This window comes from Plasmodium berghei, assembly GCF_900002375.2.
Source record: "Plasmodium berghei ANKA genome assembly, chromosome: 1".
Classification (NCBI taxonomy): Eukaryota; Apicomplexa; class Aconoidasida; order Haemosporida; family Plasmodiidae; genus Plasmodium; species Plasmodium berghei.
The window spans coordinates 38,970-55,933 of record NC_036159.2 but is presented as its reverse complement, the minus strand read 5'-3'; the positions used below and the strand labels follow the sequence as shown (position 1 = coordinate 55,933).

The following is a 16,964-nucleotide window of genomic DNA, read 5'->3' as shown; positions in this document are numbered from 1 at the left end:
TCTTTAATATTGCATAGATGAAGAAAAATCGAAACAAATTGCATTTTAAAACATTATTTCTATAGAATTGCCATTTTTGTTTTTCGCATTATTTTGTTGTTTTTTTTTCAAAAATTTGTAAATTAGATGTATTTTTTATTTATTTATTTATTTATTTATTTATTTATTTATTTATTTATTTATTTATTTATTATTTTTTTTAATATAAAATAATTAGCGATACTTTATATGATATATGCTCTTTTAATATTATAGCCGTTTTTTCGAGTTATACTATAATTATTTTACGTAAAAAAAAAGGCCATTGTATATATATTTTTCTTTTTTTTTGTATATAAGATTAAAACTATATATGTGACGATAAAATAATAACCATGATTTTTAAGTAAATTTAATTACATATTTCATTAAATATATAATTATACTTATGTAAAGAACAAATAAAAAAAATAAAATATAGCCTTTTCTTATGGCGACGGGTCTTTGAATGTGGGAATAAAGAATTTTGTATATCATATATTTTGCCCCAATGTATTAAATTGTTAAATTTTATTTCTAAATACAAAACAATTGTATATCATAATTATGGTATATAGATAATATTTGAATAATACGCTTATTAAAGCTGCATATATGCCATTATTTTTGCATTCACAAGAAAGTATAGGGGATTGGTTGCATATATATATGTAATTTACATATATACACTTTCCCTCGATTTTAATAATCTACTATGAAATAATATTAAAATGCTAAAATTTTTATTATGATATCATTTTATAAAGTTTTGAATGACTATCTTAAGATTTAAACATATTCTTTATGTTGTGTTTTTCAAAGTTACATGAATGAAAAACAGGCAAGTTTAGTGTATACTTTGAATTTTATAGGACTTGTATTATAATTATTTATTATTTTATTTACATATGTACTCCCCGTGTTCGGGAAAATACAGTTATATATAAAATGTTGTAGGAGGATGCATATAAATATACAATAAATTGCTATAGTATTTTCTCCTTATTATAAGCATATTACTAAATTGCATTTGTACATGAAAAAACAAATATATATATAGCAATTTTTTTAATCGTTGTTACTTAAGAAGTTTATATAATTTTAATATTAAAATTTTTCGTAGTTTGCATATTAATATGTATAAGTTTAAAAAATTGAGTATTATATGCATAATTTTGTCTATGTATCATATTTGAAGTTAAAATTAAGAATAAATTACAAGAATGACCAAAAATTAGATGTATTAAATGTTATAAAAAATGGATAAATGATCATATGCATGCATTAATCCGCGAATATATGTAAATTTTTAATAAAAAAAATGGAATTACGATAAATGTATAAAATAAACTCTGTCAGTATACATACAGTTGATGCATTTAGTGGGGTGAAAAACATTAAGTGTATGAACACTCCCCCATTTTTTTTTTTTAAGTTTTAAAAGACCATATTCATTGTAAACCATTGTATTACGATATTTTTGCTTATACATTTTAATATTTTTTAAAGATATACTATATGTCATTTAATTTGGCATATTAATAAAATATGTATTTTATTCAATAAATCATATGCAACAAAATATTCACATAATTCTATATATTACATTTATTATTTGAATTTTTTTATAATAATTATATATTTTTTATTTTTGTTTTGTTTTCTTACTCTTTCTTTAGTAAGTTTTACTTTATAATTTATTTATTCATTTTTATTTCACAAAGTGATTTGTACATTTGCATAAATACATTGATATTATGATTGATATTATTTTATTTAAAACAGATGAAATATGCATTTTATGTTTGTTAGTCTGGTGATATATATTAGTATGTGTTTTATATTTTTGTAGACGTTTTTGTAATCGTGTAAGAATAACTATGTTGTGTGATACATAAATTAATTATTTCATGCGATCAAAGTTATACATTATACATTGAAGGTTATTTTCGTATATATATTGATTTTAATTATATTGTAACAGTTTAATATATTTTTGTTAAAAAGAAAACGCAGAAAATTCGTTTTAATTTGATTACATAAGAAATATACGTATCCTTGTATACATAAGCATATGTGCAAATAAATGTATATGAATGTATAAATATATATGTAGATATATAGTGCTCGTACATTTTTTATTTTTAACTATACATTAAGAAAAAGTTAAAAAATTTTCCAACATTTTATTCCATATCTTTTTCCATGGATACAAAATATTATAGGACATAGAACTCTTGTTTTTATTATCATTACATTATTTTTACTTTTGATGCTTCTTTGTATACTACATTATACTTTAAATGGCGTATTCAATATATGCAGATATTTAGACATCAAGGTTCTACATATGGTAAAACATATGTACGATTATATAGTTTGATTTTTGTATTATGACAGAATGTGCAACTGCTTGTTTCATAGATGCATATAGTATATATATATTTAACATATTCATAGGATTTGTATATTCGCGCATTGTTTGTGTATTGTGCATAAATTTTTTCATTCGTTCCAATATACATAGATGTGTGTAGATTGAAATATTTATCTTGAAATATATGCACATATGTGTGGAAATATAATATCACGATTGTTTTATAAGCATAATTAAAAAATAATAATAAAATAAAAGGAATGTATATATTTTTTGTAAAGCTCTATACAAATATGTAGCAAAAAGATATATAAAAAAAGTTACGTATAATAAATATATATATTTTTTTCTTTATAAATATTTTAATTAGTTTTCTTAATGCCCAAATATGTCTTATTGTATTTAGGTTTATAAATTTTAAATATAATATATTATATTTCTTTGTATTTAATATATAAGACATAAATATTTGTACAATTTTATATTTTTTTCTCCTCAGCTTTTATTGGTAATATATAATACTATATACTGTTATTCTTTATATTTATCCACTGTTTATGCATTAAAATTGTTATATATGTATGTATGCACGCATATATTTATATGTGTGTATATTTATAATATTATTCTTTATGATTGTGAATGGATAATAAAGCTAACATTTTTATTTATTCTTACTTCTCCGTAAATTAAATTAAATTAAATATTTTATTCTTTCTTTTTTATTAATAAATAATATTATGTACTTTTAGTATTTTGATTAGCGTTTGTTGAGTGTAGTAAAATGAATATGTATATCTATTTATGTGTAATTATTAATTAACACTTTCATTATTTACAATAGTATTTCTTTCGTATGATCTCATATATTATTTAATTTTAGTATATAGCGTTTGATTATATTATATTATATTATATTATATTATATTATATTATATTATATTATATTACGATATATTTCTTCTTTATATGTGCATATATATTAATATGGTTATCATTTCATTAACATTAAAGTATAGAGTCATATATAATTACTTGCATATATTTTTTTGTGTCAAAAAAAGGAAAAGAAAAATAAGGAAATGTAATTTATATGTAAAATAAGATATATTTTGTATGTGTAGCAATTCATATAACATATTATATTTATGAGGGATTATCTCAAGGTATCCTCTGATATATTCTTTTTGATTTTTTCACATATATACGTACATTTTTTATTGTACTATATAAATATTTTTTCCATCGTACGCATATCAATACATCTATAACTCATGTTTGTATACTTGCGTTGCATATACGTATAGATGCATATCTATGTATTCATTTTCTATATTTTTGATGCTGTTTTAATTTTGATATTCATTTTTTTGTATAACTTTATTCATATTTACATATAATTCTAAACAAAAATAAGTAGATACATTGAATATTCCAAAAAATATATATAGACCCTTCTTGATTATAATAATTAATATTATTGGAGTTAGTAAATATATTTTTTTCTTTTATATTTTCTATCATGTATAAAATAAAATATAATTGGAAAAAGGAGGCTTACCTATATTTATTATGTTACTAAAAAGATTTATGCATGTGTAACTTATGCCACCACGTAACAGTATTATTATATGGTTGTATTGTATATGTTTATATTTCATATTTATTTTGTGTTATTATTTTTTTTGTTTTCCTTCATTTTATATACATATATATATAACATTTTTAATAATTTTTTACATACATCACAAAGTTTCAATAATTTAATTTCACAATTTTTTATGTTTATGATCGTGAATTAAAGTATACAAGAAAAGGAAAAATAAACAAAATGAGTATCGGTGTCCCCGTAACAAAATCTTTTAACAAGCTGAAAAAGTACCCATACGAAATAAATAAATTTGATAGAAGAGAAACAAATGAATATTTTTATTTGCCAGTTGATTGTCCTCGTATGAAAAAATGCGACGATGCATATTGCCCATTAGCCCATACAAAATTAGAGAAAATATTTCATCCAATAGTTTATAAAACACAAGCTTGCCAAATGGCTAAAGATGGGGCATGTGATTATTTTCAAAAATGCGCTTTTTACCATGATTCAAATGATAAAAATGAAGCTCATTTGAATTGGACTATTTGGGAAAAAAAATGGGATAAATGGAGGAATAATATCGATAGTATTTTAACACAACATAATAAAAATGATAAAGAAATCCGAAGAAAAGTAGAAAGTATATTAAAAATTCGTATGCCGCATTTTAATTATACCACGAATAAAAATAACTTATTTTTGAATAAAAGTACATCCTTTCATTCTACATGGCCTAGTCTGAATAATAACAATTCGGGAATTTCTAACATGGAAATTGTCGACATAGGAAATATGGGGAGTATTGGGACTATCGGTAGTATTGGTCAAACTGGAAACGCAAACAATGGAAGTAACATTATGGAAAGTGGTAGCATTGGAAATGCCGGCAAATTGAGCAATATAAATAACATTTTATGTAAATCTATGAATTCTGCATTGTTTCAATATTCAAGTTCTATATTTAATAATGCATGGAGTAAAGGAATAAATGGGAACAAAAAACATATAAAAAATAATAACGATAATAAAAATAGTAATATTTGGTGGCTTAATCAAATTAATGAAATTGGGATTGTGAACTTAGACAAAAACGTGCATAACATAAATGAAAATAATATAAATAAAAATAACATTTGTTGTGACGAAACTTTAAGTTATAATAGCAATAACGGAACAGAATGTGGAGTAAATTATGATATTTTAGATAATAATGCGTATAAAATAGTTGAATTTTGTTTTACTGATTATGATAATAACAACAATAGTAATAATAATAATATCAATAGCAATAAAAACAAAATTAAATGGAGAGATACCACAGATGCTTCCAATGGGCAATCACTGAATTCCTTTTTTTCACAAAACACAAAGGGTTTGAGTAATGATATAAACTATTTACAAAATGCCAATAATAATAATAATTATAACAATCAAAGAAATAACATTTTTCAATGTATAAATTATAATAAAACCTGCGAATATATACCAAATATACAAGAAGGTATTGATGATAATAAAAATAAAAAATATAATACCTTAGAAACTAATTACAGAGACAATTTTCTAGCAGATATGAATAATTCTAATAAAAATTTTGATTTTATAAATTCCACCTTTTTTTCAAACAGTTCAAATGATATAACCGGAGCAGAAAACTATGTAAACTTTCCTACTATGTTAGAGATCATTGATGATGACAATAATGCTGTTAAGAATAATGTTTTTTCCACTGGTAATGGAACTACGACTAATAATTATAATAATGAAAATGATAATAGTGTTATTAAAAATAATGAGAATGATAATGATTGTAATGGTAATATTACTAATACTACTTCTTATACTGATGGTTTTTCTGCATTCTACAATAATAATACTGGCATTACTATCGATAATAATATAAAAGATTTTCCTAACCTTGATAATTGCAAAACTTTTGATAATTTCAATTTTGATGACACAATTAAAAATAACATAAGCAATTTAATATTTTCTGGTGAAGATAAAGAACACATAAAAGAGATGAAAATTAAAAAAGAAAACGAAAATATAGGCAATGGAAATGCGAATGACGATATGAAAGGCATGGAAAAGGAGTTAGAAGAAAACAATGAAGCAGAAGACAATGAAATAAAAGGAGATGCAGGAGTCAATACAGGTAACATTTTAGGATCTGGAAATAGCACCAAAGGTGTAAATAGGTCTCTGAAAAAAAACAAAAACAAAAAAGGTACAATAAATAATGCAACTAGTAATAATACTGAATCAATGTTTTCTAACAATATCGGAGATGAAGAATCTAAAAATTCAAGCATAATAAACAGCAGCGAAGTAAAAACTGATATAAATGATAAAAAGAAAAATCCTAAAAAGGAAAACCGAAACTCGAAAAATAGTAATAGTGAAAAAGATCAATACGAAAAAGGTGGAAGTAAAAAGATTCTAAGTTGCGTTAGCAAAATTGGAAGCAATAATGGTAATGTAAGTGTGAATGAAAATGCCTGCCTAGAAAATGAAAAAAATAAAAGTACAAAATGTAAAAATAATGAAAATAATAATAATAAAAAAGGTGCATATTCGAAAAATACCAACATTAATGGAGATAAGAATATGAGCAAAGTTGGCAAGAAAAATATTACTGAAAACTTTGTTAGCAGCAACAATGATGATGCTGATAATAAAAATACTGATAAGAAGAATGTGGAAAAAAACAAAACAAAAAATATTGAAAAAAATAAAATTGATAATAGGGATAACACGTGGTCTATACAACTAAATAGGAAATATAGTGACGTTTTAGGAGAAAATATAATAAACGGTAACGAATGGAATAATACTATTAAATGTTTAGATAAAAGTAAGGGGAACGATAATTTGATCAATAATAGTGGGAAAGCTGATAAAAGGAAAACGAATAACAATAATGTATTTAGTAACAGTATAAATAAAAGAGAACTTGAAAATGATATAAACAATGATGATAATATTATAGTAGAGAATTATGGTTTAAGCTTAATATATAACAGTTATTATAACGAAAAGGTAAAATTAGAAAATAAAAAAAAAAATATAATCGTCGATATCGAAAATGTGAATAGTATAGAAAATAATAACGTTATGGTGAATGAAAAAGGGGATAACAACAATACTACAGAACGTTGTAAGAACAATACGGATGTATTGTGCCCGAATACACCAAGCAATAACAACCTTTTTAAATATGACCAAAACTTATTGATAAATAGAGGTGATAATAAAAATGAAAATGTAGACAGAAATATGAGTAGCCATATGAAGGAATCATTTTGTGATTATACTAACAATAATGAAAATAAACATGATGGAAATAGCATTTTAACAAAAAGGATTAATACAGAATATATTTTCAACAATGTCAACAATATTAAAAATAGTAGTGATATCAATTATATAAATAGTAAAGATAATTTGTTTGTTTTCAAAACAATAGAGTATAATAAACCGAATAATGAAACAATTGAGGATAGTAATAGAGGTATTTATAATAATTATATAATAAATGATGTTGATAGCTCCATAAATGTAGAAAATAAATCAGCACATCTTGAAAATATTAATAACAATAATACTGATTCTACGGATATAAAAGAGGATATAAATAGAAATAATGTAATGGAAAATATCAGGAGTAACAATAGTGAGAGAATAAATGATACATTAACTGGTGTGTTAAACAATGCATTAAATGGCATATTAAATGGGGCATTAGACAGAACTATGGATAGTATTTTTAAAATAGATACCACGTCTGATGATACATATAATGAGTTGTTTAATACATTAACAAGTAATAGTAATAACAATAACTTTAGCAATGGTAATAATAGTGGCCATAACAGCACACAAAATGACGAAATTAAGGAAAATATTACGAATAATGGGCAAACTAATGAATCATTCGATTATACAAATAATTTATTAAATATATTTTTATCATGTAATAGCATAAATGAAAACTTTGATATAACAAATTCAGTTAACACCAATTTTTATGAAAATAATAAAAGCGATACAATACCATTTAATAATAGTGATAAATTTACGCCAGAAATATACGGAGTGCTTAATAACTCTTCGAATTATTTCAATATTTTTGGAAATTATAATTTATATGGAAGCACATGTATGCAATGTAAACATTATAAAAATGAAATTAAAAATTTAATATCTCAAATAAAAGTTTTAAGGGAAGAAATTATTAAATATAAACAAGTTATTATTACATATGGAATAAATGCAAATAAAGATAATACGCTTAACCCTTGTAATTATAAATGGGATAATTCAAAAAAATTTAATGGTATATATGAAAAAAATTATATATCTTCGGTTGAAGCAAACGACTGATATAAAAACCAAATTAAATGTAAACAAAAGATAGACAAATATAAACAAAGGAATATATATAATTTTTATACACTTTTTTTATATTTTTTAAAGTTTGTGAATAACATTGGTAACATTATATTATTATTTTTTTTTCTTTTCCTTCTCATACTTAAAAAATGGGATATATCCATGCTTAGGTGTATGTATATATATATATACTTATACATATTATTATGATAAAATTTTTGTACATTTTTTGTTAATTTGTGTAATTGTTAAATTGATTAAAGCCTAAAAATAAAGCATGCATGTAAATTTTTTATACATATATTTTACAAGTGAAAAAACAGCATATTAGGTTCAATTTAATTGTTTGTTAATTTATATTTTTTATGATTAGTTAAATAATATATAATAAGCCTAAACTTAGACCTATTTTCTTTATGCACATTTACCCTATATAAACTTTATGCACATTTACCCTATATAAATTATATCTATATAATGATTATTCCAAAATATCCATAATATTAACATTTCGCCATAAAAAACAGAAGGACGATTTAATAGGGATTGGGTATATACCTTAATAAAAATCGAGCAATTAATGAATCATCAAAGCAAATTTGTGAGCTTGTTTTTCTATATAATATATGTAAAAAAATATTTAAGTTAAAAACCAAAACTATTAATATGCAATATTTCAAAGCTTTATGATTGCGAATTAAATTACAAAATCTACGCATACATTTATAGTTAACATAGAGGTATTATATACTTTTTCTTATTCGAAGCAATAAATCAAAATCTTATATTATTTTAAAATAATAAAGATGGGCATGAAATCGCGCAAAAGTTAAAAACTCAAACTTTATGCATACAATTAAAATTACATTATATAATTGCATCTATTAAAAAAATATTGGAAACAAAATTAATAGAAATAATATATGCATCTTGCGCATATATATAATGTTTTTATTCGAATATATCTATAAAACTGTATTATGATGTTTTTCATATGCAAAATATGCATCATGGTGAAGATAATAAATTTATTATTATATTTGTATCTTAATGATAATTAAAATCGTTTATTTTTTTTAATTTTCAAGTGTATCGTTTTCTGTTTGTTTTTCTGGCAATGGTTTGTTTACTTCTTTAAGTATCATTTTCATGTGTGCTTTCATTAATTTACCTTGTTCCTGCAATTTACGCTTATCGGGTTTTCCGTTTTTATCCTTGAATGTGTCAGCGAATGAATTAGCTAGACTTGAAGCAACATTTAAAAATTTCATGAAAGAGATAGGATCTTGGTTTAGTTCACCATTTTGAGTGAGATTTAAAATTTCACTCATATTTTGTTGAATAAGATCTCCTAAATTGAATTCTGATATAAAATCGGTTAACATATTTCCGATCTTATCGATTTTTTCATCCATATGTGCCCTTTTTTCTTCATCAATTTCATCATTATTCGATAAATCGTTGCTTAACATTTCTTTGAGGCTCATGAGATTTTCCATATGGGGTGGTAATGTTGAAAATGTTTTTTGAATTTCTTCTTGATTACCATTACCTTGAAATAAATCATTTAATGATGCTTCTGCTGTTGCTTGGTTGGATTCAGCATCATTCTCTTCTGTTTGATGTGATTCATCATTATTTTGTTTTGACTTTCTAAAGAACTTAGATCTTTCTTTACGATCGGATTCATTATCGAATTCGGGGTCGGATTCGGATTCGGACTCAAGGCTAGATTCTGGGTCAGAATCTATTTCATATTCTGAGTCGGATCCAAGGAAAGATTCTGCATCAGAATCGATAGCATCATCTGCGTCAGAATCAACAGCATCATCTGATTCAGAATCGACAGAATCGTCTTCGAGGGATTTATTGACCCCGAGATCATTTGTTGGTTCTGCTAATAATCTTGTTAATTCTTTATTTGTTGCAAATGATACATTGTGATTGCTTTCCTTGTTATTTGCCTACAAATTGTATATATAAAATGTGACAATAATATTATTTTTATGGTATAATTAGAAAAAACATTAAAGTATAAATGTAAATATAGGATGATGTACACATATTGATAATATATTCAACAAGCATGTATATTAAAAAAAGTGTATATATTAATGAAACGCATATATAACTAAAATATTATTTATTTTTTATTACATAATTAATTATATATGGTAATAATAGTATAATAGATAAAAGGAATAGCTTCCCAGAAACTAGAGAACAATTTGCCATTTTTTTTGTTATTATTATTTATTTTTGTTGGGGGGCTCGGTATATTAACTTTTTTTAAATATATTAGTATTGTCAGATTAATATTAAATTATTTATTATTAAAATATTTTTTTAATGTTTTTATTAGAAATAATTATTAAAATTGAAAAAATATATTTAGCGTTGTTAACAAAATGTAATAAACTTTAACAATATAGAATAATTTTATATCTAATAAATATATCTATTTATATAAAGAAGGAAGCTAGTAAAAATTGTGAACATGTAGCGACGCATGCGTGATATAAAAATATAAATTTTTTTAATAATATGTTTATATAATACAATATAGCATTAATATATATACATAATAAGCAACGCGTGCATTATTATAATATTTATTATTTATTTTAAATTGTTTATTAACTTGATAATATATCAATAACTTATTTTATGATATTCTTTAGAATATTCCTGCAAATATAAAACGCACTATATATTATGAAAATACATTATTATTTATATATTTTAAATATATTTTATAGCGAATAATATATATAAAGATAGTGCTATCTAAATATGTTATTTATGTTATTATCAGAATGTTGACGACTTGTAACGATTTATTGTGTTTAAATGATACAATTTATTAAAAATTTTAATTTAAATCGCGTAATTATTAGTGTTGCTAGATTTGTTTCTTCTATTTTGTTTATTATAACTAAATTATTACTATTATTTATTATTAGTTTGTATTATTTAATCGTTACAATAGAATTAAATAAAAATTTTGTGTATAATTCTTAATTTATTACTAGTAATATAATTAAAAAAATGGAATTCGATCCAATAATATTAGTTATAGCATAATTTAATATGTATATTTCTATATAATGGCCCTAGTACTAATATATTTACACATATTTATTATTAATTGTATTAAATTTGAAATTAATCATGAAATAAAAAAATAAAAAAAAGACCCGATATTGCAAACTATGGGATTGTGAATGATTATTATTACTTTAATTTATTTTTTCCACGGTTATAATATTCTAGATACATTAAAAGGAGAAAAATGTTAATATTCTAAAAAAATATAGGTTTATTCTATAACTTATATATTTTTCCTTTTTATGTTTTATAATATATTAAGCAAACGAATTTTATCTGTAGAATATTGCAACCCATAGGTATGCAAATTAAATACTGTTTATGCATTTTTAAATAAACAAAGGTTTTAAATTAATAAGAAAAAGAAACTGACATAATATATTTATTTGAGCTGTAAGATAATAATTCGACATAATAAAATTGGGTGGGGTAAAAATTTTTGCAGTTAAGGAAAAAATATACAGTAAATATATCTTATTATATAATATATTTTGTATGATATCTTTGCTTAAAAACGAAATTATTTTTAGCGTTTTTTTTAAATATATTCTAATTTTTTTATGTAAATAAACTTATCATGGGTTGTATTATTAATATTTTATGGGGAGATAAAACTATATAAATAATGATGGAGAACTAATAAAAAAAATATATTCTATACAAGTTTGCGTTTTCACTGAAAAAAAAACATACTTAAAGAGTTGTATTCATAAATGAAAAGATGTTTCACCTCACGTTTCAATCATTTGTGTATTATCACTATATATTATTTATGTTTTTTCACAAAAAAAAATTCATTTAATATTAATACAAGAATGTATATAGAATTATAAACTCATAAAATGTATATATTTATATAGGAAATATTTCAAAATATAGCTTATTGCACTTTATTATAAATTTTAATAATAACAATTAATACATAGATGCATAAGCACACTGTCTCAAGTATAAAATAATCTACCATATCCATAACACTTAATTATTAACATTCACAAATAATGAAAATATATTAATAATGTAAATATATTGTAACGATTGCTATATTTATAATGCACATTGTGTATTTTTTATTAGTTAAATATGCATAATTTCATATTTATCTCATTAATAATAGTAAAAGAATATTATTATTATTTTAATATATAAATATGTGTTTGTTCTTTTAATTTATATGGAAGTGAAATAAGCGAGTACAGCAGCAGAAAATATTAAAAATAGCACAGCTCTAATTCCTAAATCTTCGACAAGAAAAAATATCGCTGCAGATGATCCCATAATGATCTTAGAATTATGTCTTAGCCTTTCCATGAACGTACTATTATAAAAATTGAACTCTTCAGAGGGAGTATATACATTATTGCGATGGTATTTATATTGGCCGTGGGTAGGTTGTGCATAAAAACTTGCTGATTGGTTTTTGGTATTAGTAGTGTTTTGTGAAATACCATTTGATTCATATGTATATATATTTTTTTTTTTTTTTGATTGATTGCCATTATATTGATCAATGTTAGCGTCATAATATTCTACTAGAAATCTCTCATTTCGTATATTTAAAAACTTGTCCAATGATTTTCCATTGTTATCGTATTTATCAACTATAAATTGAAAAAGTATAATAAAAAAAAATATGTGCGTTAAATATTTCATTTTATATTCACAATGTTGCAAATATTATGTGTACTGGTTGTTAAAAGAGTTAAGGATGTATGTAAAAGATAATAATATATAGTTTGTTTATAATAAATGGCTAATAAATAAAATGATAAATAAGTATTATATCAGATTCATGTAAAATGGTGCATGCACTGTGTATTATATTAAATTATTATTTTAAAACTAAAAAGTGCTACATATATGATATATAATGCATTACGTCAAAAAAGAACAATATATATTTGTCAATCTATCAAAAATAATTATTTATAGCATCTCGGGGAAAATAATATATATTGTGATATTTTTTACTTGTTTAATTTGGGTAATTTAAATACATAGTAACACATTCTTTAAAAAATATATTGGGACCGTTTACAATTGGGTTTTTATTAATACTCTTTACCGATTCAGAAAACAAATAAATGGAACTTTTTATTATTATAAAAATTAATTGTCATAATTCTAAAGCTATTTAATATGTATATTTTTAAAATGGGTTCAATATATAAATGTAACAAATTACTAATTAAATAAAAAATTAATAAATATATCATATAAATATTTTATTTAAAACTTCCTCGAAAAAAATTATATATTTTTACGTGAAATGTAATAATTACAATAAAGTTTATATTATATCTAAAATGTCTCTTTTAGAAAATATAAATATATAGATATTATCCTTGGTATTTGATTATATATACACTGCCATTTTTAAATATATACATAATAGAATTCGTGGACTAATTTAAAAGGGAGAGTCATAAAAAACAATAATACTGTTATATAATTAAAAAATATAATAATAATGCTTAATGAAAAATAACGATATATTTATAATGTTGTTTTTTCCTTTTAATAAAATATGTTATTATACCAAAAATAAATTATTAGTAGTATATAATATCTCTATAGTATTATATATATAACGAATTTAATTAAATGTTATTTTTGAATGATTTACTATTAAAAGCACGCATATTAAGAATAAACTGTAAACTTTTTTATTTTTTATACTTTTTAAAGAATTATACATTAGTAATTAATTTTATCTATATAATTTAATTGCCCTCTTTTCTTTTATTAATAATATTTTACAATATTGTACTTTTTTTATCCATTTTATTATTATTATTATTATTTTCGTTTGTGCTATATTAAAAAAATATAATAATAATATTTTATATTAACTTGCTGAATATACTATAATAGGTTTTTGTTACTATAATAGTTTATAGTTTAATGACTTTTTTTGAGAAATATATATACAATTAAGCAAAGGAATTTTATTTATAAATGGAGGAAGTAATACCTACATCGATTTATAAAATAATGTGTTTTTTAATCTTTTTACTTTTTTGTCTGTTATTTTTTAATTCTAAATTTTTATTATTGTAAACTGTATTATAGTTATATTGTATTTTTTATTTCATATGCTGCGCTATATATATAGTTTTATGATTTATATAAAACGAATTACCTTTTCTTCTTTTAAACTTTCCAGGAGGAAAGATATGAGCATTTACCTTCATATGAGTTTTACAACAAACTTAATGAAAATGTATCCGACGAAGATAAAGAAAAACCTAATAAATATTGGAAGAGAATAGAGCCAATATTTGAACCGTCAGAATGGGTTCGTGAAATTGTTTATAAATTACATAGAAATGTGACATTTTTAAATGAAAATCGTGATGATGATAAACTATATGGGAAGCATTGCTATGATTTGAATTATTGGCTATACGAGCAAGTGTATAAAAATTCAGATTTGAATGATAATAGTTTAAGTTTTTTTATAACATTAGATATACTTTTAAATAGCTGGGAGAATATGAATGCTGATAAATTTAATGGCAATAAAGATATATGTCAACCAGACAATACATTAGTAGATATAAACTATTTAAAAGAAATTAAATATTTAGCTGATTATGTTGAAAATTTTGAGACTATTAAATCTGCGGCTATAGAAGATACTAATAAAGCCTGTAATGCATATATTGATTATTTACGATCTGCGATTCCAGCTTATTATGAATGGAATACAGTATGTACAATAGAAGAGGAAAATATATGTAATAAATACATTCGTGATTATGAAAAATACAACCCTAAAGGCGTATTATGTAATTTATCTGTCACGGGGCTTGCAGTTGCACAGTTATTTAACCAATGCTATAAGAGTATTGTAAATATATTCATGAATGTAAATAACGCGCCTGTACGAACAACAATAAAACTTAGGAATGGATTAGAAACAATATCTTATGGAATTACAGAAAATAAAGGAAGATCATTATATGAAGTTGAAACTGCTATTGAAGAGCCAACTGATTTGCTTGCTTATGTAATATATATTCTTAAATCATTATATAATACAATTAGCGAAATATATATCAATAATTATAATGATATAATATTATTAATTGTATTATTTTCTGGAATCCTAGTAACCTGTTTTGGAGTACACAAAGTAAAAAAATATATTTGCACCCCTGTGAAAATAGGAGATATATTATAGGAATATTAGCAATATCATGCATATGTATTATATATTTGATTATTTGTGGTTATCAAATAAAAACACTAATTATACTTTATTATTTTATTCATTGTAAATAATTTATTTATTGTTTTATTACCTTTTTAGATTACTAAGATTGTAAAATCTACATCCAGTGTACAAAATAGGAGCCAAAACACACAGGCAGAAATATCCTTATAGTATTTAACATATTAAAGGGTATTTATAAGAGTTTTTAGTTTATGATTATGGTCCGAGAATAATAATCATATTTAATGTCATATCATGCTCATCAATCCTAATATTGCAAATTATTATACAACTATAAAAGAGACAAATCGGAATGGTGTGCTGGTATTGTAAAGATATGAAACGTTAAGAGATCATTTACGCTAAAAATGAAGCAAATATGTATAAATTTGATAAGCTTTGTGGTTCATACAATAATCAAATGTTGACATCTTAATGAAACTAATTAAAATGTAACCAATTATTATCTTTATTTTAATAAGAAAAGATGATTATTAAAAATAATTATTTTCATAGAATTGATTATTTTATGCTATATTTGTAAAATCAATAAATTATTTTTAATTTGGTATTTTATTTGAGTAGGGACATTTATGCTTTATTTTTTGACTAATGTAATCTACTCACGACCAAAAGGTATATTAAATATATTTAAACTACACACATTTGTTGCATTTCATATATGCACATATATATATATATATTATGTTTTTGTTTTTGTTTTCTTTTAACACATACAATGTTAATCACAAGCTCATATAAGTTTTTTTTTAATAAATTAAAAAATATATAAACAAGTTTTGTTGGTAAATGAATAGTATCCAATTTCGTAATGTTATACAATTTAAAAAGTAAAAACAGAAATGTTAGTAACAAGTAAATTACTTTATTTAGGAGTTCGACGCATATTTAGTGTGGAATATAAATGATAGATATATAAGTTGAAACATGCTTATTTCTATATTTTTTTTAACAAATCTTTATTTTTCAATTAATATAGGACTTTAATATTTAATTAAATGAGGCTTTTATTTATATCACACACATGTTTTATTTGATTAAAAGTTCATTACTATTTATATAAAATGTCTATAGTACCCCAAAATTATATTTTGATTACTTTTTCATTATATTTTTATAATTTATGGTTGTTCATGCAATAATATTTTTGTACAAATAATTATATGTGAATATTTTGAAAATTATTTGATACATTTGTTAAGTATTTAATTCCCCACGTATATGCGTTGTTT

General features: G+C 22.3%; 4 protein-coding genes across 4 annotated transcripts; 2 read left to right on the top strand and 2 right to left on the bottom strand.

The window, feature by feature from the left end:
• Nucleotides 1-4,226: 4,226 nt before the first annotated feature.
• PBANKA_0100800 (zinc finger protein, putative) lies at nt 4,227-8,375 on the top strand (the record flags this gene model as incomplete). Its single annotated transcript, XM_034563730.1, has 1 exon — nt 4,227-8,375. The coding sequence occupies one exon, from the start codon at nt 4,227-4,229 to the stop codon at nt 8,373-8,375; it is 4,149 nt and encodes a 1,382-aa protein (XP_034419608.1).
• Nucleotides 8,376-9,460: 1,085 nt separating this feature from the next.
• PBANKA_0100700 (Plasmodium exported protein, unknown function) lies at nt 9,461-10,619 on the bottom strand (the record flags this gene model as incomplete). Its single annotated transcript, XM_034568515.1, has 2 exons — nt 9,461-10,348; nt 10,542-10,619. The coding sequence occupies 2 exons, from the start codon at nt 10,617-10,619 to the stop codon at nt 9,461-9,463; spliced, it is 966 nt and encodes a 321-aa protein (XP_034419607.1).
• Nucleotides 10,620-12,662: 2,043 nt separating this feature from the next.
• On the bottom strand, nt 12,663-13,145 carry PBANKA_0100600 (schizont membrane associated cytoadherence protein; the record flags this gene model as incomplete). The annotated part of the gene is made up of 1 exon (XM_034568404.1): nt 12,663-13,145. One exon carries the CDS (start codon nt 13,143-13,145, stop codon nt 12,663-12,665), a length of 483 nt encoding a protein of 160 aa, XP_034419606.1.
• A 1,305-nt stretch (nt 13,146-14,450) lies between these two features.
• On the top strand, nt 14,451-15,882 carry PBANKA_0100500 (BIR protein; the record flags this gene model as incomplete). Its single annotated transcript, XM_034568293.1, has 3 exons — nt 14,451-14,459; nt 14,659-15,630; nt 15,808-15,882. 3 exons carry the CDS (start codon nt 14,451-14,453, stop codon nt 15,880-15,882), a joined length of 1,056 nt encoding a protein of 351 aa, XP_034419605.1.
• Nucleotides 15,883-16,964: the final 1,082 nt, after the last annotated feature.